Source organism: Pseudochaenichthys georgianus, chromosome 18 (assembly GCF_902827115.2).
Source record: "Pseudochaenichthys georgianus chromosome 18, fPseGeo1.2, whole genome shotgun sequence".
Classification (NCBI taxonomy): domain Eukaryota; kingdom Metazoa; phylum Chordata; class Actinopteri; order Perciformes; family Channichthyidae; genus Pseudochaenichthys; species Pseudochaenichthys georgianus.
In genome coordinates this window covers 9,516,243-9,543,443 of record NC_047520.1, presented here as the reverse complement: position 1 = coordinate 9,543,443, position 27,201 = coordinate 9,516,243, and the positions used below count along the sequence as shown (strand labels likewise).

Here is a 27,201-nt window from a genome sequence, read left to right as displayed (position 1 = left end):
ACATCTGATAGTCATGTTTTTAATTGTATAGCTGCTTATATTAGCTGATATACATGTCCAATCAATCTATTTTCGAACGCTAATTCCTAATATATATATTTATACACATTTTTGTTTGTTTTTTATAGTACCATCATTCTGTGTTCATATGTTCATTAAAATAAATTGACAGTCTTAACACTATTTCTCCGCACAGTTTTAAACTATGTTTAACTATTATTAAACATTTAATAAACAGATGGTAGCAACTGCTGTCGGAACAGCTACGTCATATCCTGAAAGATCAGGGTGTGCGCTTGTTTTATCCATTACAGTTTGCGCGCGGACGGGGTTTCCAGTTCGAACCAATGTCTTTAATTAAAAATGCACTAAGCACCGCCAATCCGGCGCACCCTAGCGAGTATTTGAAACCCTGTATATTGTTGCGGCGAAGGCGGGAGGATGAGAAGCAGAACTTTAGAGAAGTGTTGCTAGCTGTTTGAGCCTTTGAGCGGGTAAACAAAAACAACAGGACTACCGAGGCGTAACGTTAACGACAGATAACTGCAGGAGTTAGGAAACAACATTCTTGAAGTATTTCCTGTTTAACGTTCCTCGGGTAAACTGTTATTTTAGCGGCAGCTTTGAAGCGGAATTGGGGAGTAATGTGTCAAAGTTGCTAAGCTAGTTAATAGACGTCCACCTCATTGGCTTAAGCTAGCTTGCAAATTCAGCAGTATGACTGCAAGAAAAACTAAGGAAAATGGTAAGTGTTAATACATGGAATAAGAATTAAAATAAATGTGAAACTGTCAATATTGTAGTGGCAGTGGATGGTGACAATTTGACAGATGATGTGGGACCCCTGCATTACCATCACCTGGGTTATAGCCAGTACTGTAACATTGGAATCTGCAATCTATAGAGACAGACACATTCTCAACCCTGCCTATTTAGTCACATGAGTTGCAATGATTGTTGTCTGTTTTCTTTTGTCTCTTGCACAGATGCCACCCTCCCTTTAGCTGCACTCCAGCTCCTGGCCCCGCCTGTGCGCCTGGTGTCTGCAGCCCTGTGGAAGGTGATGGAGCAGAGGGATGTGATGCACTATGGGGTTGTGGAGGAATTTGTGACCTCACTATGTGAGACTGTCCCCGGGCTGCTCACTGTGAGACACCAGGGCAAGCTGGCACTGGGGCTGAGAGCACGGGTGAGAATCTGATGCCTCTTTCATTCTTCTTTCCTATCTATCTGACTATACTATTCTCCATTTTGACACATCATTGCCAAGTATTTTGAATGATCCGTTTCCTGGTCTGAATGTACGGTTTATCAATTTATTTTCAGTTGATCATGGAGCTCTGCTCTACACAGCCGGATAAAAAGGAGATAATGTCACATCTGGAAAGGATCCGTGCTCCTGCTGCTATGTCAACCTCCTCTGCAACTACTAAAGTAAATTACATTTGATATCTAGACTCTCACTACAAATTGCATTGCCATTTTTGTCACTGTAGTGTAAACTGTTTGCAGGTTTTATACTGAAGAAAAATGGCATGATCTTTATGCTCCATGGCCTCATGCTGCATTACAATTACAACAGTTAATATTGGAGGTATTTGCAGAATTAAACGTTACACAATCTTGGACTGTAGTAGTGTTGCGTCGATATATTATTTTAAGGATGGAAAAAGTTACATTTTGTTTCTATTTTGTCTCCTAGAAGAGGGATTTAAAAATCATGAATACAGTGGAAGCTTTCCAATCATTGGTTCACTTGCTGCTAACAGACACAACAAGGAGGACACATTTCTTCAAGGTGAGCCCCTTCACGCATTTTGTATCTGCATTGATGTCTGTAGGATTGTGTCACAGCCGACACATCTTATTCTGTCTTCTATCAGGAGGAGTTTCCTGTGGATTATGGTCCCAAGTTTGACCAGGAGCTGGAGAAGCTGCTGTGGGAGTTTCTGATCCGACTGGACCAGTTCCTCCCAGTTCCCAACCTTGCTCAGGTAGTGGGTGCTTCTGGGAAAACCTTGCCCTTTTCCATCACACATTCAATCTATTGTATTTCTCTTTATCTGTACATTTGAAAAAATCACATTTGATTTGCAGTAGATACAAAAAGGGTACGAGGACGTGATCATTTATGTACTAGTGATCATTTATAAATACCTGCTAACATATTGTGATTCAAAGTAAAGTACTTATATCATCAAATAAATGCTTTGTATGGGGCGATCGTCCGGGCGGCCCCGACGCGTCGGCGGCGACCGCTTATTTTTAAGGCTTCTCGGGAACCCCCCTAGGGAAACTTTAGGGAGGCCCGAATCTGTCCACTTCGCGCTCACCGTTTTCAATGTTAGTGAGTGCGAAGTGGACAAATGGCCGGCCCGAGGCCCTTACGGAATGTAAGGCAAGGCAAGTTTATTTATACAGCACTTTTCAACACAAGGCAATTCAAAGTGCTTTACAAAAATGAAAGATATTTAGAGCATAAAACACATTAGAAACATTAAAAAGCAAAGATAATAAATCATGAATAACCCAGGTACATGAATACAAGTTGTATGTATGTCATTTGTCTCCAGACTGTGTCGTGGCTCAGTGAGACCCCCTCCGTCCTGGAGGCGTGTGCGCGGGCGGCCAGCCAACCCCAGCTGCTGCAGACACTGCTCCAGCATCAGACCTGTCTGGGCCACCTGGAGACTGCAGGTACATCCTCATCACCACTCAGGCCAGCTAACATGTATAGCTAGGATTTGGGGTAATGCCATATTTTCAAATGTATCACATTTACATTGGAATCCATCATCTCGTTTTGGAAATCGAGCTGCTTATGTTGTTTGTTGTTATAATTGATGACATAATCGTGCCCTAACAAATAAGGTTTTCACTATTAATTAATTATTTTATTTAGTTATTTAAAGGTGGGGTAGGTAATTTTGGAGAAACCAGCTCGAGTGCGCTAGAATTTGAAAATACACAGCCGGAACAAATCTGCCACTTCCTTACAGAGCCCCTCCTCCAACACACATGCACATGACTAATGAGGGCACCAGATAAGTTTGTGCACAGGTGGAAGGCTGTGCCGGCTAAAATGATTGGATAGCGTGCTTTTTACAGTACTACGGCGTCCACAAATGACATTTTTTTTTAAGGATTTTTTGTCAGAGCACTTAAGATATTCATTGCTATCGGGATGTTAAGAGCATTCCATGGAATATAACAAAAAGTGTATCTCGAGCCGGTTTCTCAAACTTACCTACCCCACCTTTAACGGCATGTATTTCTGTATTATATTTTAGCATTTATTTTATTATTCCTGTATTTATTTACTTCTCTATTAATTAATTAATGCATTTTTAAAATGTATTTACACTTATGGACTTTTCCGTCCTCCATAATTCATCACACAAATCTTGAAGCGGTGTATTTCTTCAGATAAAAACATGATGTGAATTTTGAAAATAATTACATCCATCTTTTTTCTACAAATGTCGACAATGCTCTGGAGTTATTGGGAATGTTGAAATCACACGAATGAAGCTTAAAGCTATTCTATACACAGGGGTGCACATAACTGGTACGCATGCACGGCAACAATCTGAAATGCGTACCGTCGCTTGTGTCACAAAGCGCATTTGCGTACCGACGTACTTGTGAAGCTTTTCCAGAAGGCGATTAGATCACCGGACGACAGTCGGTCTCCGTGTGCACAGACGTGGCTGCTGTTAACGTCGGTCTGTACAACGGAATTGTGCCAAAACTACGCCAACCGGCTGCGGAGGGAGACCCCCCCCTCTCCCCTTCTCCTTCCTTCACTGGAGAACTGCGCTAAAGCTGATCACAACGTTCACGCTCTGTGGTCACGAAGTACTTCACTAGCCCCCCCCCCCGTCGACTTTACTGAAGTACTCCACTAGTACCCCCCCCCCCATACTCATCTGAGTACCTCACTGAGAAAGTTATGTGCACCCCTGTCTATACAGCCCTACTAGATAGGACGGTGAACTTCCTTATTAATCCCCATGTTTTTTTTCACAGCATCCCTCCCTCCAAACATGGGAGACTCCATCCTGACTTCCCTCTCCCTGCCCCCCTCTGGAAAAGTGCCTTCAGATCCTCCAACAGGAGCTACTAACTCTTTTTACCAGTCTTACAACACACAGACAAGAGACAAAACCCCATTCATTAAACCTGTTATCGGACTCATATCTAATGAAGATGTCCCATTTATGATCAGGACACAGAGAGGGGAAGAGCAAGCAAAGGACGCAACCAACGAGCACTCGAACCCAAAAGAGAACTTCACTGCGATTAAACCGAAACTCAAGGACGATGGAACGATCGAAAGTGAAGAACAAGTGGAAGAGGAGAGGAAGGAAAGCAACGGACTGAAACGCAAGCAACCTGACATGATGGAAAGTGATTCCGATGATGATGAGGAGGAGGAGGAAGAGGAGGAGGAGGAGGAAATATTAGGCATGACTATATCTGGGAAAAAGAGGATAAGCAACAAGACGAGTGAGAGAGTAGATGACAGAGCAGCTCTTAAGACCTGTATGATGCAGCTGGGCGTCAAGAAGCTGCCTGAAGACCCTTCCCTCTGCTCCCTTTTTGGCTCTTGTCTGAGGAGCCAACCCAAAGTTATTTTACACAAGCTGTCGGTGACTCCTGCGAGCCCCAACAGGACTAAATCCTCGCCTGTGAAGCAGCAGAATCAGAGGAGGACGTCCCCGGTTAAAACTCCAACACGCAAACTCAACCAAACTCAGAAGCCTGGCTCGGAGCGTCCCGGCCTGGGCGATAAAGAGTAAGAGATGTCCACATTAAGAACCATTTAGTATTATATCAAGTTTGTATTGTAGAAATTCAGCGGCTACATTAGAAATAATGTTCAATTCCATTACAGTGGGGCAAAAAAGTATTTTTTCAGCCACCAATTGTGCAAGTTCTCCCACTTAAAAAGATGAGAGGCCTGTAATTTTCATCCTAGGTATACCTCAACTATGAGAGACAGAATGGGGGGAAAGAATCCAGGAAATCACATTGTCTGATTTTTAATGAATTTATTTGCAAATTATGGTGGAAAATAAGTATTTGGTCAATAACAAAAGTTCATCTCAATACTTTGTTATATACCCTTTGTTGGCAATGACAGAGGTCAAACGTTTTCTGTAAGTCTTCACAAGGTTTTCACACACTGTTGCTGGTATTTTGGCCCATTCCTCCATGCAGATCTCCTCTAGAGCAGTGATGTGTTGGGGCTGTCGCTGGGCAACACGGACTTTCAACTCCCTCCAAAGATTTTCTATGGGGTTGAGATCTGGAGACTGGCTAGGCCACTCCAGGACCTTGAAATGCTTCTTACGAAGCCACTCCTTTGTTGCCCGGGCGGTGTGTTTGGGATCATTGTCATGCTGAAAGACCCAGCCACGTTTCATCTTCAATGCCCTTGCTGATCTCACGATACATGGCCCCATTCATTCTTTCCTTTACACGGATCAGTCGTCCTGGTCCCTTTGCAGAAAAACAGCCCCAAAGCATGATGTTTCCACCCCCATGTTTCACAGTAGGTCTGGTGTTCTTTGGATGCAACTCAGCATTCTTTCTCCTCCAAACACGTCTAGTTGAGTTTTTACCAAAAAGTTCTATTTTGGTTTCATCTGACCATATGACATTCTCCGAATCCTCTTCTGGATCATCTAAATGCTCTCTAGCAAACTTCAGACGGGCCTGGACATGTACTGGCTTAAGCAGGGGGACCCGTCTGGCACTGCAGGATTTGAGTCCCTGGCGGCGTAGTGTGTTACTGATGGTAGCCTTTGTTAATTTGGTCCCAGCTCTCTGCAGGTCATTGACTCGGTCCCCCCGTGTGGTTCTGGGATTTTTGCTCACCGTTCTTCTGATCATTTTGACCCCACGGGGTGAGATCTTGCGTGGAGCCCCAGATCGAGGGAGATTATCAGTGGTCTTGTATGTCTTCCATTTTCTAATATTTGCTCCCACAGTTGATTTCTTCACACCAAGCTGCTTACCTATTGCAGATTCAGTCTTCCCAGCCTGGTGCAGGTCTACAATTGTGTTTCTGGTGTCCTTTGACAGCTCTTTGGTTTTGGCCATAGTGGAGTTTGGCGTGTGACTGTTTGAGGTTGTGGACAGGTGTCTTTTATACTGATAACGAGTTCAAACAGGTGCCATTAATACAGTTAACGAGTGGAGGACAGAGGAGGCTCTTAAAGAAGAAGTTACAGGTCTGTGAGAGCCAGAAATCTTGTTTGTGTGTAGGTGACCAAATACTTATTTTACGGAGGAATTTACCAATTAATTCATTAAAAATCCTACAATGTGATTTCCTGGATTCTTTCCCCCCATTCTGTCTCTCATAGTTTGAAGTGTGCCTAGGATGAAAATTATAGGCCTCTCATCCTTTTAAGTGGGAGAACTTGCACAATTGGTGGCTGACTAAATACTTTTTTGCCCCACTGTATGTGTTCTGGATTTTGTTCAACTAGCATTTACTATGTTATCTGTGTTTTATCGTACCTTTTTTAAAACGTTTAATCATGAATGTGTTTGTTAGGGACGCTCCGATGAGGCCGATCATCGGAGTCAGAATCGGCCGATACCGATCATAGGGTGGGTGGGGGCTATAGGGATCTTCCATTTCATTTGAGTGTCGGACCCCAGGAAGAGTAGCTTTTGTCAAGAGCAAAAGCTAATGGGGATCCTTAATAAACATAAACATTTCAAGTGATGTTTAAAACTCAGTTAACGCTTCAAAAAGTTCAGACAAATGTTTTCAATTCATGATGCGCTTCCACAAACAACAGCCAACATAATTATTACATTCAAATGAAGTACATTATTGAAGTTTACATTAACTTTGGATAATAACACGGGAGAAATTAGCGGAAGCGCTCTCTTTTCCTCTCTCCCCCTCTCCCTCTCTCTCCCTCTCTCTCTCCCCTGACAGCCTGTCAGTATCGTCTCATGCAGCTCGCTGATCCAGTAATGAGTGACCCGACAGTGAAGAATAAATATATGTATAACTAGTTTAGCTTGTTCCAGAGGTAGATAAAATAGCTACGTGTGTTAGGTCTAACTCTTGCGGCCCGTCCACACAGCGGCGTGCGTTGAAGCTTGCCGGCGGGCGTGTCTGAAACTCGACCAACAACCAATCACATGAATCTCCCGCCCCTGACACGCAAGCAGCGGTTTGATTGGCTAGAGCTTGTACTGGCATATGATTCGATTGGCTGACGCTTCTGCCGAGGCTTCAAAAGTTTAACATTGCTCAACTTTTGCAGCGAGCCACGCCAGCAAAGCTCTGCTTCGCTTCCCACAATGCAGTTCGGCGAAAAGTGACGTCACCCCATTCAAAGTGAATAGTGAAGCTTTCAACGCACGCCGCTGTGTGGACGGGCCATTGGTGTGTGTGTTGCTCCGCTCACCGGTCCGTCACAGCGGGCGGAGCTGCAGGATTTCTGCTTCACACACGTTGCATACCGCTATTTTATTGTCTTTCTTTCGGACACCTTAAAATAATGCCAGACTGGTGAAGCCATTTTGGCGAGCTTGTTTTCCGCGCACAGAGAAAAGTGTCATGTATTTTTCGTCATGTAATCGGCTCTCCTTATAGGCATTTATAGAGAGCCCGATCACACTATTAAGAGTGAATATCGTCCGATCGATCGGAGCATCCCTAGTGTTTGTCATAAAAACACATCATTGATCTCTGTGGCAGAACCAGATATTTCAAATTGACTTTTATATTGGACAAAATTCGAGATTCCGTGATATTTTAGAACAAAATCAATACTGATATCATGTTAATGACACACATGGTAATATTGTCTACTTCATATTTCACATTTTAAACCTGTTATCGGACTCATATCTAATGAAGATGTCCCATTTATGATCAGGACACAGAGAGGGGAAGAGCAAGCAAAGGACGCAACCAACGAGCACTCGAACCCAAAAGAGAACTTCACTGCGATTAAACCGAAACTCAAGGACGATGGAACGATCGAAGGTGAAGAACAAGTGGAAGAGGAGAGGAAGGAAAGCAACGGAATGAAACACAAGCAACCTGACATGATGGAAAGTGATTCCGAGGAGGAGGAGGAGGAGGAAATATTAGGCATGACTATATCTGGGAAAAAGAGGATAAGCAACAAGACGAGTGAGAGAGTAGATGACAGAGCAGTTCTTAAGACCTGTATGATGCAGCTGGGCATCAAGAAGCTGCCTGAAGACCCTTCCCTCTGCTCCCTTTTTGGCTCTTGTCTGAGGAGCCAACCCAAAGTTATTTTACACAAGCTGTCGGTGACTCCTGCGAGCCCCAACAGGACTAAATCCTCGCCTGTGAAGCAGCAGAACCAGAGGAGGACGTCCCCGGTTAAAACTCCAACACGCAAACTCAACCAAACTCAGAAGCCTGGCTCGGAGCGTCCCGGCCTGGGCGATAAAGAGTAAGAGAGGTCCACATTCAGAACCATTTAGTATTATGTCAAATTTGTATTGTAGAAAATTCAGCGGCTACATTAGAAATAATGTTCAATTCCATTATGTGTTCTGGATTTTGTTAACTAGCATTTACTATGTTATCTGTGTTTTATCGTACCTTTAAAACCTTTCATCATGAATGTGTTTGTTAGGGACGCTCCGATGAGGCCGATCGCCGATCACCGGAGTCAGAATCGGCCGATACCGATCGCCGATCCGATCATAGGGTGGGTGGGGGCTATGGGGATCTTCCATTTCAAGTGATGTTTAAAACTCAGTTAACAGATCGAAAAGTTCAGACTCATTTTTCAATACACGATGCGCTTCCACAAACAACAACCAACATAATGATTACATTCAAATGAAGTACATTATTCAAGTTTACATTCACTTTGGATAATTCCTCTCTCTCTCCTGACAGCCTGTCAGCTCGCTGATCCAGTAATGAGTGACCTGACTGAAGAATAAACATGTATTTAGCTTGTTCCAGAGGTATATCAAATAGCTAAGTGTGTTAGGTCTAACTCTTACAGCCCGTCCACACAGCGGCGTGCGTTGAAGCTTGCCGGCAGGCGTGTCTGACACTCGACCAACAACCAATCACATGAATCTCCCGCCCCTGACCCACAAGCAGCGGTTTGATTGGCTAGAGCAGGGAGCTTGTAAAGATTATTATACGGTTACATGCCACTTTACAGAAGCACGTTGCTCATAACCTACATGTCCCATAATGCATCTCGTTTTGTGACATGCGCACTGAAGAGACTTGCAATTATTTGCCCTGGACTTCTGCTTTCAGACGTAGTTAATTACAAAGTTATTACCCAATTCAATAATAATCCAATTCAGAGGCAATCATGTCATTAATACATCATTTTCTATATATTATATATATGTATATTTTTATAGTTGCAACCGGCCCTTTGAGTGCAACCATAATGCTAATGTGGCCTGCGATGAAATTGAGTTTGACACCACTGGGCTAGAGCTTGTACTGGCATATGATTCGATTGGCTGACGCTTCTGCCGAGGCTTCAAAAGTTTGTGTCATAAAAACACATCATTGATCTCTCTGGCAGAACCAGATATTTTAAATTGACTTTTATATTGGACAAAATTCGAGATTCCGTGATATTTTAGAACAAAATCAATGCTGATATCATGTTAATGACACATGGTAATATTGTCTACTTAATATTTCACATTATTTCTGTACGCTTTTTGCACAATAAACCAATTTAACTATGAATTTGACTTGCAGCCTTTTTTTTTTAACGTTCTATAGATATTCTTTAGACCATTGTTTTACAAATACCATAAAAAAACGAGTTCAATTTTTTGAAGTTCATCCGATTTGTCTCTCAGATTTTATTATATATGGATATATATTTATTGCTCTATATTATTTTAAAGATTTATCATTAAAATGTATTTACTTGCCAATAGACTTCAATTCTAAATAGCAAAGCAGCTATGTGAAATATGACTTTGTCTTTCTCCATTTACCTTTTAGCCGCTATTAAAACTGAATTGATACCAAATGGTTTAATGATATTGTTTCTCCCCAACAGGAATCACCCTGTATTGCCCGGTGTAATCGGCTCTCCTGCTCAACAACGCAGTAACTCAGGTGATTTAATTTTTATTTTTTTTAAGTAACAAAGATCAACAATGGGGGAAAAACATGAGTTTATCTGTTTCCTTTTTTTGGTTAGGTACATCCGCCCGACCTGGAGACACTGAAGACTATGTCGCGGATTCTGAAGACGAAGCAACGAAGAATTTCAAAGTCAGGGTATGTTTTCCTAAACCACTAAAATACTGTTTCAATGAGCAGTACGAATCCTTACAATGTGTCCAATTTAGTCTTGTTTTGAAAAGAGATTTAGCTTTGAAATGAATTCTGACAATTATAGGTTAATAAAAAATTGGTAATGACTCAAATGTGCAATTTCGAAACCAGATCGCAATTTCAAGACATTAACTTTAAGCCTTCAAAGTGAACCAAACAAGATGCTGACGGTAAACAAAAAGAGATGGGACTGTGAGTTAAGAAAAAGAAAATACTGGTGGAATAAATGTTTCTCTCACTTTAGTGCTGTTCTTTCTATCAAGTTGGTTCTTTCCTCTGTGTTTTCTAACTGAGCCTGTCTCCCTCAGCTGTTCACAAAGCGCTACTACAAGACCAAACACGGCACATATGTCCCCACTCTGAGGGAGTACTGGAAGCCCGGGATGACACGGCGGGACTTCTCTTCTGTTGTCGGCAAAAACAGACGATGAAATGGAATATCGAGGCCAAGTTTGGTGGTCACAGCCACATCGACCGAAAAGCCAAAAATAAATCTATATGCACCAGCCACTGAAGCTGACGACATTTATTTAAGACATCTGTTTCTCTTGGCTCACGACGTCACCCTAGCTGAGTCAGATTTTAATTTTAATCAGTGGTTTGTCTTCATGGAATACAAGCCCTGATGATTTATTATGGGCACTTATGTAACGTTTCTGAAATCGTTACCGTACAGTTTTGTTTGTATCTGGATCATCTCCATTACATTTATTCATTTTTTTTATATTTAAAATATATGTTCTTGGTTAATAAAGGTTGTTAACATTGTGCATGCATTTCATTCACCATGTTTGGATCACATTGCTGGACTGCTGACACATAATGGGAACAAATCAAAGGAATGCAATTTGAGATGTGTGGAAGTAATAAAGAAACTGTTTGAAAAACGTTTCCACTAGTGGGTTTATCAATAGTGTATTAAGCAGCATTCTGTTATGGACCGAAGCTCATCATTTTTTAATTTAGATTTAATAAATTCCACCTTTTCTAGTGTTCAGTGTACTTCTCATATTGTCTGTTTTAAACATGTGTAAGTGATGCATCTCTCACAACAAGCTATTTAAAGCTGCATTTGATATGAAAGAGAAGCGTTTTATAATTTAAGCACTGGTTCATGACATGATCACTGAAAGAACTTCCTATTGAATTAACACATCTAGCAGATTGTGAGGATGAAATTATTTATCATAAGAATCCATCAAATTCACAGAATATCACAATCATCACAGAGAAAACATAAAATCTTCAATAATTAGTAAGGAATTTTACATGTCTTGCTTGAATAGTTACAGTATATGAAGCTTTATTCTGGCTGCGTCCGCACTTCAAGTAAAAATGTAATCAAAACATACACACACACACACACACTTGTATTGGCCCTAGAGCTTCAGAGTCGACAGCCTATCCCCCCGGTCACAGTGATGGTCTCTCCGGTGATGTAGGACGCGTCCTCCGAGCACAAGAAGGCAATCACTCCACCGATCTCCTCTGGCTCTCCCACTCTATAGGGAGATAAACGTGAACATATTAAATATGTTGCTCATGTGTATTGTCTGGCATAGCCTATTGGTGATACATTCCCATGTGAGCATACCTTTTAATGCTCAGCTGCTTTTTGAACTCGTCCATGATGTCTTCGTTCCCCGTTAACTGCCACAAAAACAGTCATGTTATTATCAGAGGTGGAAAGTAATGGAGTACAAATACTTCGTTACTGTACTTAAGTAAATTGTTCTGGTATCAGTACTTTACACCACTACTAATTTTTCTGACAACTTTTTAGTTTTACTTCTTACATTTTGAACACAAATACGTGTACTTTCTACTTCTGACATGTTGAACTCAAATACCTGTACTTTCTACTTCTTACATGTTGAACACAAATACCTGTACTTTCTACTTCTTACATGTTGAACACAAATACCTGTACTTTCTACTTCTCTCATTTTCCAAACAGCTGGTTCCTTTTAATCTGAATGTGTGTTTGGTGGCGTGATCATTATTATTTAGAGTCATTGCGTGCCAAATTGATTTAAACACGATCCGTGTATCCATCATTTCCTGGTCTTCTCTAAAGAAGAGGGACCAATGGAAACGTTGTCATGTTGCCGTTGTTCAGCATCAAAACATTCATTAGCTAACAACGACATTATTGTTCTCTTAATATAAAGGGAGGTCAGGTACTCTTTAAAACAGCTGCTAGTTATGGGTACTTTTTACTTAAGTACATTTCGAAGCCCATACTTCTTTACTTTGACTTGAGTAAAGAAGTTTAGTCAGTACTTCTACTTTTACCAGAGCATTTTTAAACATGAATATCTGTACTTCTACTTGAGTAAAGGATGTGTGTACTTTTGCCATCTCTGGTTATTATAGAGACTTATAAATAAGTGTGATACAAAGATAAATGTGTGTTTTTCTCCTCACCGCGCTGCTGAATTTCGTTTTGATGACTCCAGGGGCCACGCAGTTGACTCTTATGTTACTTTGAGCCAGCTCAGGGGCCAGGGCCCGGGTCAGACCCAGCAGAGCCGTCTTACTCACACTGTAGGGGCCCAGAGCCTGCAGAGACAGTGTCCATAACATATACAAACACAACCGTTTACAAAATGACAACAAAACACGACACTGATTAAAATATATAATTACTTATTAGCTCTATATGTCAATATACATTTGCGTGTTCTACTTCTATGCTCATCAATGGTGGGAGTACACATCCTTTTACTAAAGTAATCAATATTACTAGTAAAAAATACTCCACTATTAGCCCTGCATTTAAAACCTTACTTAAGTAAAGGTATGTCAGTATTATCACGGATATGTAGGAAATGAAAAAAGATATTCCATACCAGTGTTTTAGTATTATATAACTGTCACTGACCTGCATTGGTTGGTATCCAGCCACAGATGACACAAATACTACATTTCCTCCTCTAAAAAGAAAAATACAGAGCATTTGTCAATAAACATACATTTTTATAGTATTTTTGTCAGGATCACGGTTTTGTTCGTTACTCACCCCCTCTTTGTCATATGAGGCACCACCAACTTAGTCATGAGGAAGGCTGATGTAACATTTACAGACAGGATCTAGAAAGAAACGACGAAATGCTCCCATAACATATTCTGAATTGAAATCCTTTGAACAAATGGGCCTCTCTGTATGTGTGTACCTTGTCCCAGACGTCCTCAGTGGAGTCCATGATGTTTCCAAAGAAAGGGTTGACTGCTGCGTTGGACACCAGGATATCAATGCCACCGCACTGATCCAGAGTCTGTTCCAAACACAGAATAGGGCTGTTAATGAGGTAAGAACTGGATTGAATCACTGAAAATCTCAAAATTATTAATAATATGCATGGTTATTAGAATTATAAAGATACTCACTAATTGAACCAGTTTTTCTCTGTCTTCTTCCTTGCCGACGTTGCAGGTGGTCCCGGTCACTGTGATGCTCTGGCTCTGCAGCAGGGCCACGGCTTTGTCCACGTTGGCCTGTCTCCGGCTGCTCACCACCACATGGGCTCCTCTCTTACCCAGAGCCTGAGCTGCAGCTAGGCCAATTCTGAAGAGGAGACAGGGGTAAGAGAATAATGGTCTTTTGGCCATGATATAATACCTCTATCAAACAGATTAATCAGTATGCTAACTGTTAAATAATTATGCTAATTTGACTGCTTATTAAAAACATTTGTAACGTTTCGTGTCTTTTTTAGGCTAGAGATAAATTCCAGCAGGGGCCGAAACTCATAATGCCCAATGATTTTGGAAACAAGCTTGATGCATCTTATCTTTAATTAATTGTATTCGCTCGGCTTTCTCCATTGATATTTGACATCAATTTGAATGTTTTTATTATTCTTTCAGTACCACTGCTTCATCAGGACAGCAGTTAACTATTGCCAAAGTCAGTTTCTTAACTGTTGAGTATGTTATATTGCAGTACAGACAAAACAAGAGTTAAACAGCTAGTTCTTACCCATCTGTGGAGGCAGTGACTATGGCTACCTTTCCAGCAAGGCTACTTTGAGACATGTTCCTTTGGCAAGAAACAGGGTTGGTCCTAAGGCACCTGAATACACTTTTTAACATCACCTGTGGATAGAGAATAGTAACACATATTGTTTTATGAGAACACTGGGTATCTAGGGTAGAGGTCGTCTGGACTCTTGACAGCAGAGTCGCTGACATATAACAGTAAATTAAGTTGGGAACCACTTTGTCACTCATTTAAATCAATAATACACAACAAGGTGAAGAGAAAGCAATGATAAAATACATGATCGCTATTTGTATACAAAGGCAAATCTCAGTTTAAATGTATACTCTGACTCAGTGTTGACTACAATAATGAACTAATGTGCAAATGTGTTTAAGAGCGTTGTCTCACCCTGCCGTTCATGCAATACTGAATATGAGCTTGGACTGTGGAAGAATTTTTTTAAAGAGTGTCAAAGTGTACTGCTTGGACCTTACTACCGACGATTCGTGCTACATTCAGTGTTTTCCGGGGTAATAGTCCCGCTGTCAAAATAAAAGCCTCTAGCAATAGCTGGTCTGCTCTTAAGTGAATTGTACTGCCAATTCCGTCCAAAAAATGATGCAATATGATTAGGAAATTCGGAATTGTGTTGTACCATTATGTGATATTGATAGCTTGGGGCACATTTGTAGTTTTAATCCCGCAGTTTTAAGCTAGTTATCTGGTCTCCGGAGAAATTCGGACGTCCATGAAGGCAACTGGAAACCGCCAGCCAATCACGCAGCTGCTGTGTTTCCAGGCTGGGGATATCTACACGATTTAACAGATGCTGGATGGGTCTAAAGCCTGCAATGGACACCCATGCTATGCTATGTAGATCAGTGAAAAGCGTCACCTCGTAGGGGGCGGAGATAATGTTGTTGTCATAGACGAAAATGATTGAACGCCGATGGCCTCAGATTTTCACGCTTGAAAATAAGTGATTTTACGTATCATAGACTCATCGAAGCGAAGTTTATGGGCGAAAAGAAGCAAGGTACTTGTTTTACATTGGCTGTTTTTGGTGCTTACATTGGCTGGTAAACGGGTTGCTTGTAGCTGTTTTTACCCGTCGGTGCTATTGTTGTTTTTAACATGAACTTTAGCGTTAGCAGCGAAAGGCAATGAAGATAACCAGCGGTATCATTGCTAACAGCATCTGGCTAATGGTGGTAGGTAGGCCGCGACAACACAGCTTGCTTTTCTGTAGCTTATTCCTTTTCTAATAGTGTATAATTTAAATCTGGTTAACGATAGAACATGTATTTAAAGACGAGTGCAAATCAAGCCCCCGGGAAGTGCGCCGTCCGTTGAAGCCAGTTTTTGGAATGGCCCTAGTGGCCAAATGGTGGTACTACACGGCCAGTGACGTCATTTTGGCCCGCAAATACTTTTTCCTATTGACTTACAGTGAGAAAGACTCGTCTGTAAATCAGCGTATAATTGGTTTTGAGCTAACTAAACTCCCCAGCATGAACACTTTAATAGCTCTTATTTGAATCATTAGAGTCTAAAATATGCAAATATGCGCGTAAAGCTGAATCGAGTTATTTTCTCTTCAGTCATTTGACAGAGCCGAGAGCACGAGATAGGAGGGAAACTCCAGTGCGCATGCTCAGTATGCAAAAGGCCCCGGGCCATCCGGGTACTTTCTCGCTCCAATTTGGGCTTCATGCGCCACTGAGCAACTCTCATAGAAATGAACGGTGTATCCAGTTGTCGTTATACATCCATGGTGCACACCACTTATTTAGCTACTAAGCTAAGCTAACCTTAGCTTTCGCTTAGCGGGCTGCATTCACGTTACTGGGCGTGGAAAGTAGAGACAGGTGTTGTCGCTGCCTGCCCACCTTTCATTGCACATGTGCCTCGCAACGTATGAGTAACCGTCTCGGTGTGTTATGAATGTGTCGTGAAGAAATTGTGTGTTACACCTATGCAGGGATCGAATGAAGGCAGAGACGACGAGGCGCCGGGACTTTAAACATGTGTCGAGCCCGGACTCAGCTGTGCTTCTGCACCGAGCCTCTCCGGAGACCAACATATCCATGAAAACCAGATCCTGCTCTAAATGGACTACCCCGACTGCGTTATAGTATTCCAGAGACACAACTGATAACTTTGCAACAATGTCTGTCTCCGTGAGTACAGTATTTGTCTCCTTTGTTTGTATTCATTTGCATGTACTCTAAGGAATTTGCATGTACTCTTCTGATGGTAATGCACAAATGTGATCAAAACTAACTTGAAACTTTAAAAAAAACCATGTTTTTACCTCTAAAATGTGTATTATCTACTGTATCTATTTATTTTATCTCGACCCTCATTGCCTCCATTACTGTTTTAGGGGGTCCCACATGGCTCAATAGAGCCCAGCTGTCCCCAGGGGGTTGGTTTAGAAAATGAAAGGGGGCCTGACTCTCTTTGCGATGGGCAATTAAATTCTAAACAGCGAGGGACAGATGTGCCTCGCATCCCCTCCCCCTCCCTCTCATCCCGCTCATTACCATTTAAGCCCTTGCATCCATCTGATCATTGATCCTCCCTGACTGTGCCCCCCCCCTTTCATATTTATTGACACAGCTGTGAATTTTGAGTTCGGTCATGATTCTAGCTTTTATATTATTCATTTTTGTGCTTACCCCTCCTTTTCCTGTCCCTCTTTATCTCTCATAGACATTTTACGAGATCTTCCCTATTCACTCCTATTCACTCTTCTTTCAATAGCCCTGAACAATCAACCTTTTTATACCCCTGACTTTTCATCGCCATGTCAATGTACTTGTTTGTTTGTGGTGTGCTGACTGCTTGTGTGAATTAAAACTACTTTAAATGGCCATTTGGTGTGAGAGATGCTGAACAGGAGGGTGCGTGTTTATGTTGTCTACTCTTGTCTCGTCCTGTTTCTCAGACGGTTTTGGCAAAGGCGCTGTTTGACAACGCGGCAGAGAGCCCGGAGGAGCTGGCTTTCCGGAAGGGCGACATACTGATGGTTCTTGAACAGGAGCAGGGTGGTGGGCCGGGTTGGTGGCTCTGCTCCCTGCATGGCCGACAGGGCATTGTCCCTGCCAACCGCCTCCGTCTCCTCCAGACCGCCCCACCACCGGGCTCTGATCCCCGTCGAGGCTCCACTGAGGACTCCGTTTACCTTTCCCCTGTCCCCCCACTGGCTCGCTCTGCTGTCAGCAGCAGTGCAGAGGACTTAGACGGAGTGTATCGCTCCCCTCCATGCGCGGGTGAGGGCCGAGTGGCTGCCTCGAGGCCGGGGGAGCTCCGCAGGGTCGAGGCAGGGCGCCCGCGCTCACAATCCAGCTCTGGCACCCGGCCCAGACCTGACTGGGATTTAGGGATTGGGGGACGTCCGCGCTCACCCTCCCTCAGAGGACGAGACACGGAAACATCAGGAGCACTATATCAGTCTCCAGTCAGTCCCATGCCTTCTGCAGCTCTCATGGATTCAGAGTCCGTGTACCTCGCCCCCACAGGACTTCCAAGGGCTGCCGATGAACCAGAGGACACTACATATCTATTTCCAAGAGAAACACTAACCACAGAACACTCAGACGACTGTTACTTGGTGCCCAAAGGTACGCCGCTTGCAGGGGAAGATGTTTACCAATCTCCAACTGGAGGGATTTTAGCCACTGCTTTTTGCTCAAACGGAACACCGGGTACCCCCCACTCTAAAGCAAGCCAGGGCTCACCTGAGATGTACCAAACACCCACCGCTGTTGGAGCATGCCTCCACAGGACTCAAGCCACAGTTTTGGCCCATCAGCACCCATCTCCAGTATCCCCTGCCCAAGCATCTCCCAGACCTTTGCTAAAAGGAGTTTTACCCAACCCAGCTGCAGCCAGGGGTAAACCCGGCCTGGGGTGTCACCGGGGGTCTCCTATGCTGATCAGAGCAGGGCAGGTCAGGGTTCCTGGATCGCCAAATTTCACCCGCAAACCCCCTCCACCAGCACCTCCAGTGAGGGGAGTCACCAGGAAAGATTCAGCATCGTCAGCAGATACTAACTCACCCAAACCCACCGCTCAGGTCACTCCTGCAAGCCTGCAGCAAGAGGAGGACAAACAGAGGGGGATTCCTCAGAGCAAGGAGGAGAGGATGAGTAACGGGCTGGAGAAAAGCAACAACATGCAGAACAAAAAGGGAGAACATCAGGATTCAGATGCTGTGGACGATCAGGTATGTCATGGTTTGTAAGGGTTATTTAGTACGCTTAAATTGTGTTGTTTAGCAGGCGTTGACATATTTATATTCCAAATTCCTCTGTTGTGAGAATTTGCATGTGGTCTGAGTTTTGTTGTGTTTTGACCAAGACCAGCAACATAACTTCATTTTGGGCTTTTGTCGTCTTGGCAGATATATGATACCCCTCCCAGCGGCAGGTGGCAGCGTCAAGTGCCATCTTCCATTGGTGATGAGGACGACAATGGGATCTATGACACCCCCCGCTGTCTCCCATCGCTAGGCGATTCTGAGAATGAGGTAAAGAAACAGCCACAGAAAGAGTTGTTTTTAAAATGGGGGAATTTCATTTAAATGAGATGTATTGTTTGCTGCAATGATTCATTGATTGAGAGAAAAAATAATGACCGACTTTTTGACAAACCAGATGATTGGTTAAAGTAACTTCCAGAAAATGCTGTTCTCAGCTTTTCAAATGTAAAGGCTTCTGGCTTTTCCTTGTTTTACATCATATTAGAATTACATCTTGTTTTTAAGTGACAATACCTTTGACTTAAGAAACGGCAATGTACTTTTCAAACTACTTTTATAATAATTTGATTAATCGATACTGAAAATAGTTGCAGCCCCTTATTTTTAAAGTCACTTCGCAGCCGTTAAACTTCAACAACACAGGCTATTCGGTGGTTTTCCTCCTACATGTGTTTGGCCTATAATCACGCGGCTCCTTTTAGTTTCATGACGGTCTAAAGCCACTGTAAACTGTTGAAATCATGTCTGTACAAGTGTCACGATTCCCCACCGAGAGATGACTATCAGATAGCCGGTCCCCATTTCTTCCCACATTCCGCCATCAGCGTGTCTCCCTGCCCCCCCTCCCCCTTCTAGGCAAGGCCACACCTGTCTCTCTCTGCTGGGGGAGCCTGTCTATCCAGTCTTGAGTGCTGCTGCTATTTTCTCTCTGTCACACCCGCCTGTCAGGGCCATGCCAAGGCAGCAGCAGCAGCAGCAGCAGCAGCAGCAGCACCCTGCCCCCAGTGGTCTCCCCTCTAATGTTGCCTAAATATGTCCACCAGCTGTTCTGGTGTTTCCCTCTTTGCCTGGAATAACTATGTGCTTTTAGCTGTTTAAGAGGACATGTGTCCCTGGTGTTTGTGGTGACTCGATGACGCCAGTTTTTTTACTTTAACAAGTTCAGTCTGGTCACCCAAGCACAAGCCAGGTTTAAAAGAAGTCTTCAATCGAAACCGACATTACCAAACATGTTACTACGGGTGCATCAATGGTACAATTCTGAGCTGATACCGAGGTTTAAATGAACATTTATGCCCGACGGCAATTTTTTGTGTCATTTATTCAACTTTTTTTGCATAAAATAATTAAATAACTGTTTTGAAGCCATTTAGGCTTTGAGTGCACTTACTTTGAATGAGCCCAAATCCAAGCATTTACAATACAACCTTTTAATGGAATGTCATAAAATAACCAAAACGGATTCAAATTTTGAAAAATATCTGCGTTAAAGGCCTTTTTGGCATGCTATACATTTGCCTGATCAATGACCACCAACCAATGTTATTATTTTAATGTGACACAAGGATTAGAAACATCAATAGGGCCATCTTTCGGTATAACGTTCTTGCTGCAGATATTCCCCCAAAACAATGTAATAAAATCGATTGAGAAACCCCATATTGTGTTTTAACACCATGCATACATTCTGTTAGTTATCATCCGCCCTCACAATCATAAAGTAAACAACGTGATGGATAAACATTTCCTTTCTCTTCCCTCACTTGCAGGTCTATGATGTCCCCTCCATCACTCTGAATGTCTCTGACTTCCAGCCTGATGAAGCTGATGACGATGTCTACAGTGTCCCCACGCTTCCTGGTGTCCCTCTGGGCCCGGGAGACTCCACCCTCAGTCACTCCGGAGACGACGTAGGACAGATCTACCGTGTCCCCGGCCCGGAGAAACGAGCCAGCAGCGGCTATCAGAACCGGGACTCTTGTGAGCCCGACTGTGGCATCTACGACATGCCTGCATTGACTACCGAACTCCTCGCTCACTCTCTGTCGTCCTCGTCCTCCTCCACCCGCCGCCTCTCTGTCTCGAGTAACGGATCGGGGGACATGCAGTGGAGGGTCACACTTTCCAACCTCGTCCACTCGGTGCTGAGCTCCGCCTCCACGCTGTCGTCACGGGACCTGGCCACCTCGCTGGCTGAGATCCTCTCCACCTGGAAAGCGTGTCTCTCCGACGACCCCCCCCCCCCTTTCCAGCTGACGTGGGCTCGCCTCGCCGACCTCCTGCCGGCGCTATCCGCCATCGGCAGCGCTCCTCCGTCCGAGGGGCTGCTGACGCTGGTCCAGCGCTCCCTGGAGGAGAGCGCCCTCCTCCTGCAGGCTCAGGGTCGACCACGTTTGCCTTCCCAGGACTCCCTGTCCCGCAGGCCGCTGCCCGCGCTCCCAGTGCCTGATGGGAAGTCTTCAGGAGGCGGGATGGGCTCGCGTAAAGGAAGCTGGATCCAGGAGAGGCCTCTTCCCCCAACCCCTCAGACAGCCTTCCCCTTGGCCCCCACTCAGTCCACGGTGACGCTGACGGTGGGCCCCTCTGATGGAGAAGACGACCCCAGCAATGAGTACGCAGGGATCGGCTTAACTCCCATGCCGGCCCCTGTTCCCACAGGGGACAGTGTGGGATACGTCAAACTGCAGGTCAGTGTTTATAATGACATTAAATAACTGTTCTCAACATCAGTGTGAACATTCATATCTCTTTTTAAGATTCAAAGTCCATCATTTGAATAAATAGATTCATCCATAGAGATCTATATCTTTTTTACACATTTTTTAATACATGTTGACTTTTGGACTGAAGTAATTGGAAATGTTCAGATCACACAACTGTCACACACCAGCACAGCCACCACTGGAATCTAATTAGAGATGTCCCGATCCGATCACGTGATCGGGGATCGGAGCCGATCACGTGATTTTCAAAAGATCGGAATCGGGAGAAAAAAATCGGGGATCGGGATTTAAAAATAAATAAATTATAAAATATTTTTATTTTATTTCATTTTACAAAACAACAATGACTATGTTGATGTCTTAAAGTCATCCTGAGGCCTTAGTTTTGGTTAAAAATTACACAACATCATGTATGTCTTGCTTCTTTTGGGCTTGTTTTCATAGACCTGGTTGCTTATGTCTCTCAAAGAGTGGACACAGTGTCTAATAGTAGCAGTAAGCTAACGAGAGGCTACGTTCAGCTGGTGACTCGGGAGTCGGGACAGAGAAAATGTCAGCAGTTTGGAAGTATTATAAAATTGAAAGCGAAGGCAGTGTAACAGCCAGATGCAATGTTTGCAAGGCAGAGGTTCCGCGTGGTGGAAAGAGCAGAGCTACGTTCAACACAACCAATCTAATACGCTACCTGAGAAACAAACATCAACAACAACACGACGAGTACACAGCGGCCACTCAGGTAACGGCACTGAAACAACCGACACTTTCAGAGACTTTCAAAAGGAAAGAGAAACTGCCCCAGAACAGTGAAAAGGCCCAAAAAATAACAGCCAAGATAGCTGAATTCATCGCGTTGGATGACCAGCCGTTATCGGTTACCTTTTTCTCTCTTAATGCATTGCATAAAGATCGGATCGGGAAAAATCGGTATCGGCAGATTGTCAAAATCAAATGATCGGAATCGGATCGGGAGCAAAAAAAGGTGATCGGGACATCCCTAAATCTAATGTAATGCTAATAATATTAATGCATAATCTTTATTGCTAAATTCTGCAGAAATATAGGGTTTTAACAGAATATATAGACATGCACAGGTACGGGCTCGTTTGGCCTCTTTGGCTGACCTGCCCCTCTGGAGAGAGTGAGAGTTTCTTTTTCTTTTTTCTGTTGTGGCCGAATCAACATGATGAGCCCACGATTAGTATCGTAGCGTCTCGCTGCGGGAAACACACTTTGTCAGCGCTGACGTTTGCCGGTGCGTTAAGACCACCTCAGTGTCGGATTTTGGAAACTTGATTTTGAGTTCTCTCATGGCAGTTAGGGTATAAGGGACAAACCAGGGGACTTTACCTTTTTAAATAAGTTACAATTTTCAAAAGGTCTTATGTTTTTGTCGGGGGGAGGCCCTTTTTCCAGTTTAGAGCAATAGCCCCTCCAAATGTCTGCACGTCCCTGGACATGCATACATTTGTATTTGAATGTGAAAGAAAGGAGGGTCTGATGTTTTTCTGTGCTTAAACGCATCAGTTTGTGTGCCGTTAAATGGTTAAATTGCAGTCGAACGTGGTCTGTTATTATGTCTGTTAACATTCCTGACGTTTTCATCTGAATCCAGGGCAAACCTGAGCCACTTCCTGATGTCCTGGGTGACAGCAGACACATCACAGCAGACCCAACAGTGAGTAACTTCCTCTTGTTGTTATTGTCTATTCCTCGACCTCCCTATATACAATCCCTAGTTTCCGCACGCAGCAGGTCTGCACAGATGGGTCATTGATTCACCCCGAGCACACGGTTTACTAATGAGCGCGGTGACTCATTGATCCCGCTCGCTGCAGCTCCTTGGCTCTTAATGTGGCGTTAACCCTTCTTAGTCTACACCTCACGTCATGTGACGCTAACCCCTGTTGATTCGGATCACCCGTCTATCATGAAACACCTTTCTATTTGTTCTTCTGAGAACATACAAGCCTGCAGTCTGAGGTGTTGCTTACACGGCGAAATGACAATCATATACTGTTTTTTGCGGTATCTTTAAGGTCAGTTGTTCTCTCGTTTGAAGCTGAGGTCATGTTTTTTCTGCTCCTCGCAAGATTCCTTGGTTTACGCCATAGACGGCCAACAAGAGGTCACTTGTAAATCTTAACAATCTTGCCTCACATGGGACGGAGGCAGCAGGACAATAAGTGACAGGAAAGCACAGTCATTCTTTTCAACAGTCTCGCTTGCTGACGTACCGTTTGTATTAGTGTCCGACTTTGTCTGGCTTTTAAGTTTCGTGTGGGCCCGTAAGATGCGTTTAAAAGCAAGTTAGGAGGGAACACGGCTTGCTTTGCAGGGACACATTTGTTACATGACGAAGCCCTGGTGCTCCTGACTTACACTCATTCCATATGTCTTTGTGTCGGTCATTTTCTGGATGTATTACCGGTCTGCAAAGTGTCAGAAAAGACAGGGAATTTAGCTTTTAAAAATATCTTGTGTTGTCCAACCAGCAGTCCGAAACTAAAACATGTTCAGTTTACTAAAGCATCAGATCCTCACCCTCCAGAAGCTGAACGCATCAAATGTTTGGCTTTTACTGTATGAATATTTCCAATAATGGAAATGGTTGGCGAATCAACAATGCAGGAAGTAGCATTCAGTTAATTGTTGCAGTTTCAATGATTAAAAAAAAGAAATCTGACAAAGTGTCTCATTCATTTTCCCTGTTTTGATATTTGCAACTGTTTAGGGATTCAAAGTGGAGAACTAGTCAAAAGTGCACTTAGCCGCCCGCTGTTAGTGCTGTATCCTAAGAAGAATGACTTGGCCGTAGCATTCCTGTCTCTGTGTGGCTCCCTTACATACTGACACTATTCCCTCTTTCTTTGCACAGTTGACCCCGTCCCCCCCCCTCCCGTTGTCCCTCTCTCTGGAGGACTCGGAGCTGCTGTCCTTCTACTCGTCTCAGAGCCTGGCGCACCTCTCCTGCCTGGCGGACGCCATCGACGTGCTCTTCAGCAGCGTGCAGGGGAACCAGCCGCCCCGCATCTTCGTGGCCAGAGGGAAGAGTCTCATCGTCACGGCGCACAAGCTGGTTTTTATCGGGGACACGCTCTCCCGCCTTCTCAGCTCTGCAGACCTCCGCGCCAAGGCATGTAGAAATAAAAACATATATATATATTCGCATATAAACATTTTGGAAAGTGAATTGATTGCTATTTTCTACATTAGACCCCTATCACACAATAATACACCCCTATAACACCAGTATTTCACCAATATTACACTCCGTATTACACACTTATAATGTTACACCGTTATTACACCCATTTAAGACTGTTATTGTACTCATTTTAGACCACTATTACACCCTTATTGCATTGTTATTAAACTGTTATCATACCCTCTTACACAGGCTGTCAAATCGCTGTATTCCCCAGTACACAGAAACCTGAAGGGTTCACGGAATCACGAATGTAGAGGAATGAATGCACAAATGATACCTGCCCTAGTCTTGTTGGACATGTAGAATGGGTCTAAATGTTGTAATAATTGTGTTTTTTAAAACTCTAGATCACAACCTCAGGGGGACGGCTCTGTCAGGCCTTGAAGACGGTTGTCGTGGCCACAAAGGGAGCTGCACAAAACTACCCTTCAGTGCCCGCCACGCAGGAAATGGTGGACCGGGTCGCTGAGCTTTCCCAGCAGGCAGCTGGCTTCTCCACGCTGCTGCAGCGGCTGGCGGAAATATCTTCATGATATTCCGTATCGCTCTCGTAAAAGAAAACTTTGTTTACACTACACATATTTTTTCCCTCTTTGAAAATGCCTTATTTGTTGTCGGACTCTTTCATTACCTTATCTTTTTTTCGGTTTAAGTGGGATTGAAGCAAGCGAAGGAATATGCTTTGTGGTTGCTGAGGGTTGTGAGTGTTGGTCCTGTCCTTCAAGTGTGTGTCGGTTTGCCTTTTGTTGATACACTGACCTCCGTGCTTTGAAGCCAGGCACACTTGTGTTTTTGGGTGTTAACTTATTGAATATTTGAAGGCTCTCGGTGGCTTTGAGTGTCTGTGTGGACTGTTTATCTTGGGAGCTTTGCTTTATTGTGTTTGCCATATTTTCTTCCCTTCACATGATAGCCATTTTCCTTCCTTCCTCTATTTATTCAGCCATCCCCCCCTCTTCCACAAATAGCACAGAACGAGGCCTTGCATCCTGTTTCTGGCCTACTTTTTTTACTGTTAACCTGAACGGCCTTTTGTGATGATCATTCTGAAGCTGTTGGAAGCAGCGTATCGAGTGTTTCGGGCTTATTATGGAAGACATGGAATAGGCTGTGGAGTAGGAAGTCTGCCTCGCCTCCACTGATTCCGTGCTAGTGTGTTGTGTTTGTGAAGTACCCATATCCACTTCAAGGCAAAGATCAGTACAGCTTGTAATGCACTCAATAAGATACAAATCCCTCAATACATTTTCTGTTTACGTTTAGACATTTAAAATCCTGACGTCTGACAGAGAGAGAAAATATTTGAGCGGATAAGAGTGAGTAATGATGGTTCGGTGAGAAAATGCCTAATGCTGTTCTTTCCCATGGTCACATGGCAGCCTGGCAATGGAAGAGAAACCAGTTGACCAAGCCAACCTGTCTGCACACGCCTTGTAATGATCTGCATGCTCACCTCTCTGCTTTTCATGCTCATTTCCCATAAGATGCTCGTCACCCCTGTCAACAGTGCTTTCTCACATCTAATTGTTTCAAGTCAGGTGGAAACTAAGGCTGGGTATGATGCATATATAATTCATTATATATACATCTTTAACCATATCGCCCAGCTGAGGAAGCACAGCACACTTTATTTTATTAATAAGGGGGATTTATTTGCATATTAAATACAAAACACTTACCTGTTTTCCATCTCAGACTATTGTACTTCAGTCTAACCTCTGTCCCTAAACATTTATACCGTATTATTATGTTGGTGTGCACACAAGCAGAAGCTGTGATGGATCATAAAGCTGACTGGAAGGTACGATGCTTATCATATTTACACTACACATCTCAACTCTACAAAGGTGCTCTTGATAATAATACTTCTGTAACCTCAGTCATATTGCTTAACCTTACCTTTTTTCAGATCCAAATCGGTATCAATGCATAATTACTTTCTCAGTTGTGTGGATCAGTTTAAATTATTCTTTGGAACATTTTATCTTCTTGCTTTTTTGCATCTTCTCTGCTGCAGTGCCACCTTGTGGAGGTTTGAAGTATTGCTCGATGAAACCCTGCCTTCCAAAACAGGCTCTAAAAAACTGTATGTTTGAAGAGAGCAAGTAACCTTTAGCAGTATATTTATTACTGTCAAATCTTATGTTATTTGCGTTCAGTTTGCATGGCTTTAATTTGCTTACATTTTATATATGCACATCCTTTTACCATGGGGTGATTTTACTGGGTCATTTACAACGAACAAAATGTTTTTTCCCAGATAAATGTTACATTACAGTTCCAAGGTATGGCTGTATTTTATTTTGTACGAGGACGTTTTTTTTACACTATGTGAACTCATTTGAGTCCGTATTTACTGAAGTATAAAAGTGAATATTTGACTTTTCTCCTACAGTAATACGCCTCTTTACTTTTAACACTACATTTGATGTCTGTCTTGTATTACTGTTCAGAATGCACAAATACATCTTTTGCAATTAAAATGTGTTCGGATTATTTATTGACGTTGTGCCTGGCAAAAATATAAACGTTTTGTTATTTTAATTGTATTATATTTGCAGAGTATTTCCATTTGCCTTGCCAGAAATAATGTTCTTCAGAGACGTTACATTTACGTTGACTACTAAACATCCGAGTGTTGCAATACTTGAAAGTAAAAGTTCTGCATTC

At 43.2% G+C, this 27,201-nt stretch overlaps 3 protein-coding genes across 5 annotated transcripts; 2 read left to right on the top strand and 1 right to left on the bottom strand.

Moving 5' to 3' along the window:
- The first annotated feature begins 428 nt into the window (after positions 1-428).
- Positions 429-11,519, top strand: tinf2 (TERF1 (TRF1)-interacting nuclear factor 2). 3 transcript variants are annotated; one of them, XM_034105618.2, is made up of 12 exons: positions 429-745; positions 987-1,189; positions 1,327-1,434; positions 1,703-1,798; positions 1,884-1,994; positions 2,574-2,697; positions 4,030-4,798; positions 7,914-8,462; positions 8,649-8,723; positions 10,068-10,126; positions 10,212-10,291; positions 10,657-11,519. In XM_034105618.2, exons 1-12 carry the CDS (start codon positions 718-720, stop codon positions 10,777-10,779), a joined length of 2,325 nt encoding a protein of 774 aa, XP_033961509.1. In that variant the 5' UTR covers positions 429-717; the 3' UTR covers positions 10,780-11,519. The 3 variants fall into 3 exon arrangements, with proteins under 3 accessions (XP_033961509.1, XP_033961510.1, XP_033961511.1); XM_034105619.2 differs by lacking the exon at positions 8,649-8,723; XM_034105620.2 differs by lacking the exons at positions 429-745; positions 987-1,189; positions 1,327-1,434 and adding an exon at positions 1,519-1,594.
- A 149-nt stretch (positions 11,520-11,668) lies between these two features.
- dhrs4 (dehydrogenase/reductase (SDR family) member 4) lies at positions 11,669-14,845 on the bottom strand. The gene is made up of 9 exons (XM_034105623.2): positions 14,742-14,845; positions 14,331-14,446; positions 13,739-13,916; positions 13,525-13,626; positions 13,371-13,441; positions 13,233-13,284; positions 12,776-12,910; positions 11,943-11,998; positions 11,669-11,850 (listed from the first exon to the last, which is right to left on the bottom strand). Exons 1-9 carry the CDS (start codon positions 14,751-14,753, stop codon positions 11,736-11,738), a joined length of 837 nt encoding a protein of 278 aa, XP_033961514.1. The 5' UTR covers positions 14,754-14,845; the 3' UTR covers positions 11,669-11,735.
- A 322-nt stretch (positions 14,846-15,167) lies between these two features.
- Positions 15,168-27,077, top strand: efs (embryonal Fyn-associated substrate). The gene is made up of 8 exons (XM_034105617.2): positions 15,168-15,369; positions 16,315-16,513; positions 17,284-18,564; positions 18,742-18,867; positions 20,370-21,287; positions 22,936-22,998; positions 24,199-24,456; positions 24,879-27,077. Exons 2-8 carry the CDS (start codon positions 16,502-16,504, stop codon positions 25,062-25,064), a joined length of 2,844 nt encoding a protein of 947 aa, XP_033961508.1. The 5' UTR covers positions 15,168-15,369; positions 16,315-16,501; the 3' UTR covers positions 25,065-27,077.
- The last annotated feature ends 124 nt before the right edge of the window (positions 27,078-27,201 follow it).

Coding starts and splice junctions, on each gene's coding strand:
- tinf2 (XM_034105618.2), top strand. CDS start 718: ATGACTGCAAGAAAAACTAAGGAAAATG. Junction 4,799..7,913: donor CCCGGCCTGGGCGATAAAGA/GTAAGAGATGTC, acceptor ATTTATGATCAG/GACACAGAGAGGGGAAGAGC. Junction 8,724..10,067: donor ATCGCCGATCCGATCATAGG/GTGGGTGGGGGC, acceptor TCTCCCCAACAG/GAATCACCCTGTATTGCCCG.
- dhrs4 (XM_034105623.2), bottom strand. Junction 13,917..14,330: donor GTCACTGCCTCCACAGATGG/GTAAGAACTAGC, acceptor TCTCCTCTTCAG/AATTGGCCTAGCTGCAGCTC. Junction 13,627..13,738: donor GAGAAAAACTGGTTCAATTA/GTGAGTATCTTT, acceptor TGTTTGGAACAG/ACTCTGGATCAGTGCGGTGG.
- efs (XM_034105617.2), top strand. Junction 18,868..20,369: donor TAGGCGATTCTGAGAATGAG/GTAAAGAAACAG, acceptor CCTCACTTGCAG/GTCTATGATGTCCCCTCCAT. Junction 22,999..24,198: donor ACATCACAGCAGACCCAACA/GTGAGTAACTTC, acceptor TTCTTTGCACAG/TTGACCCCGTCCCCCCCCCT.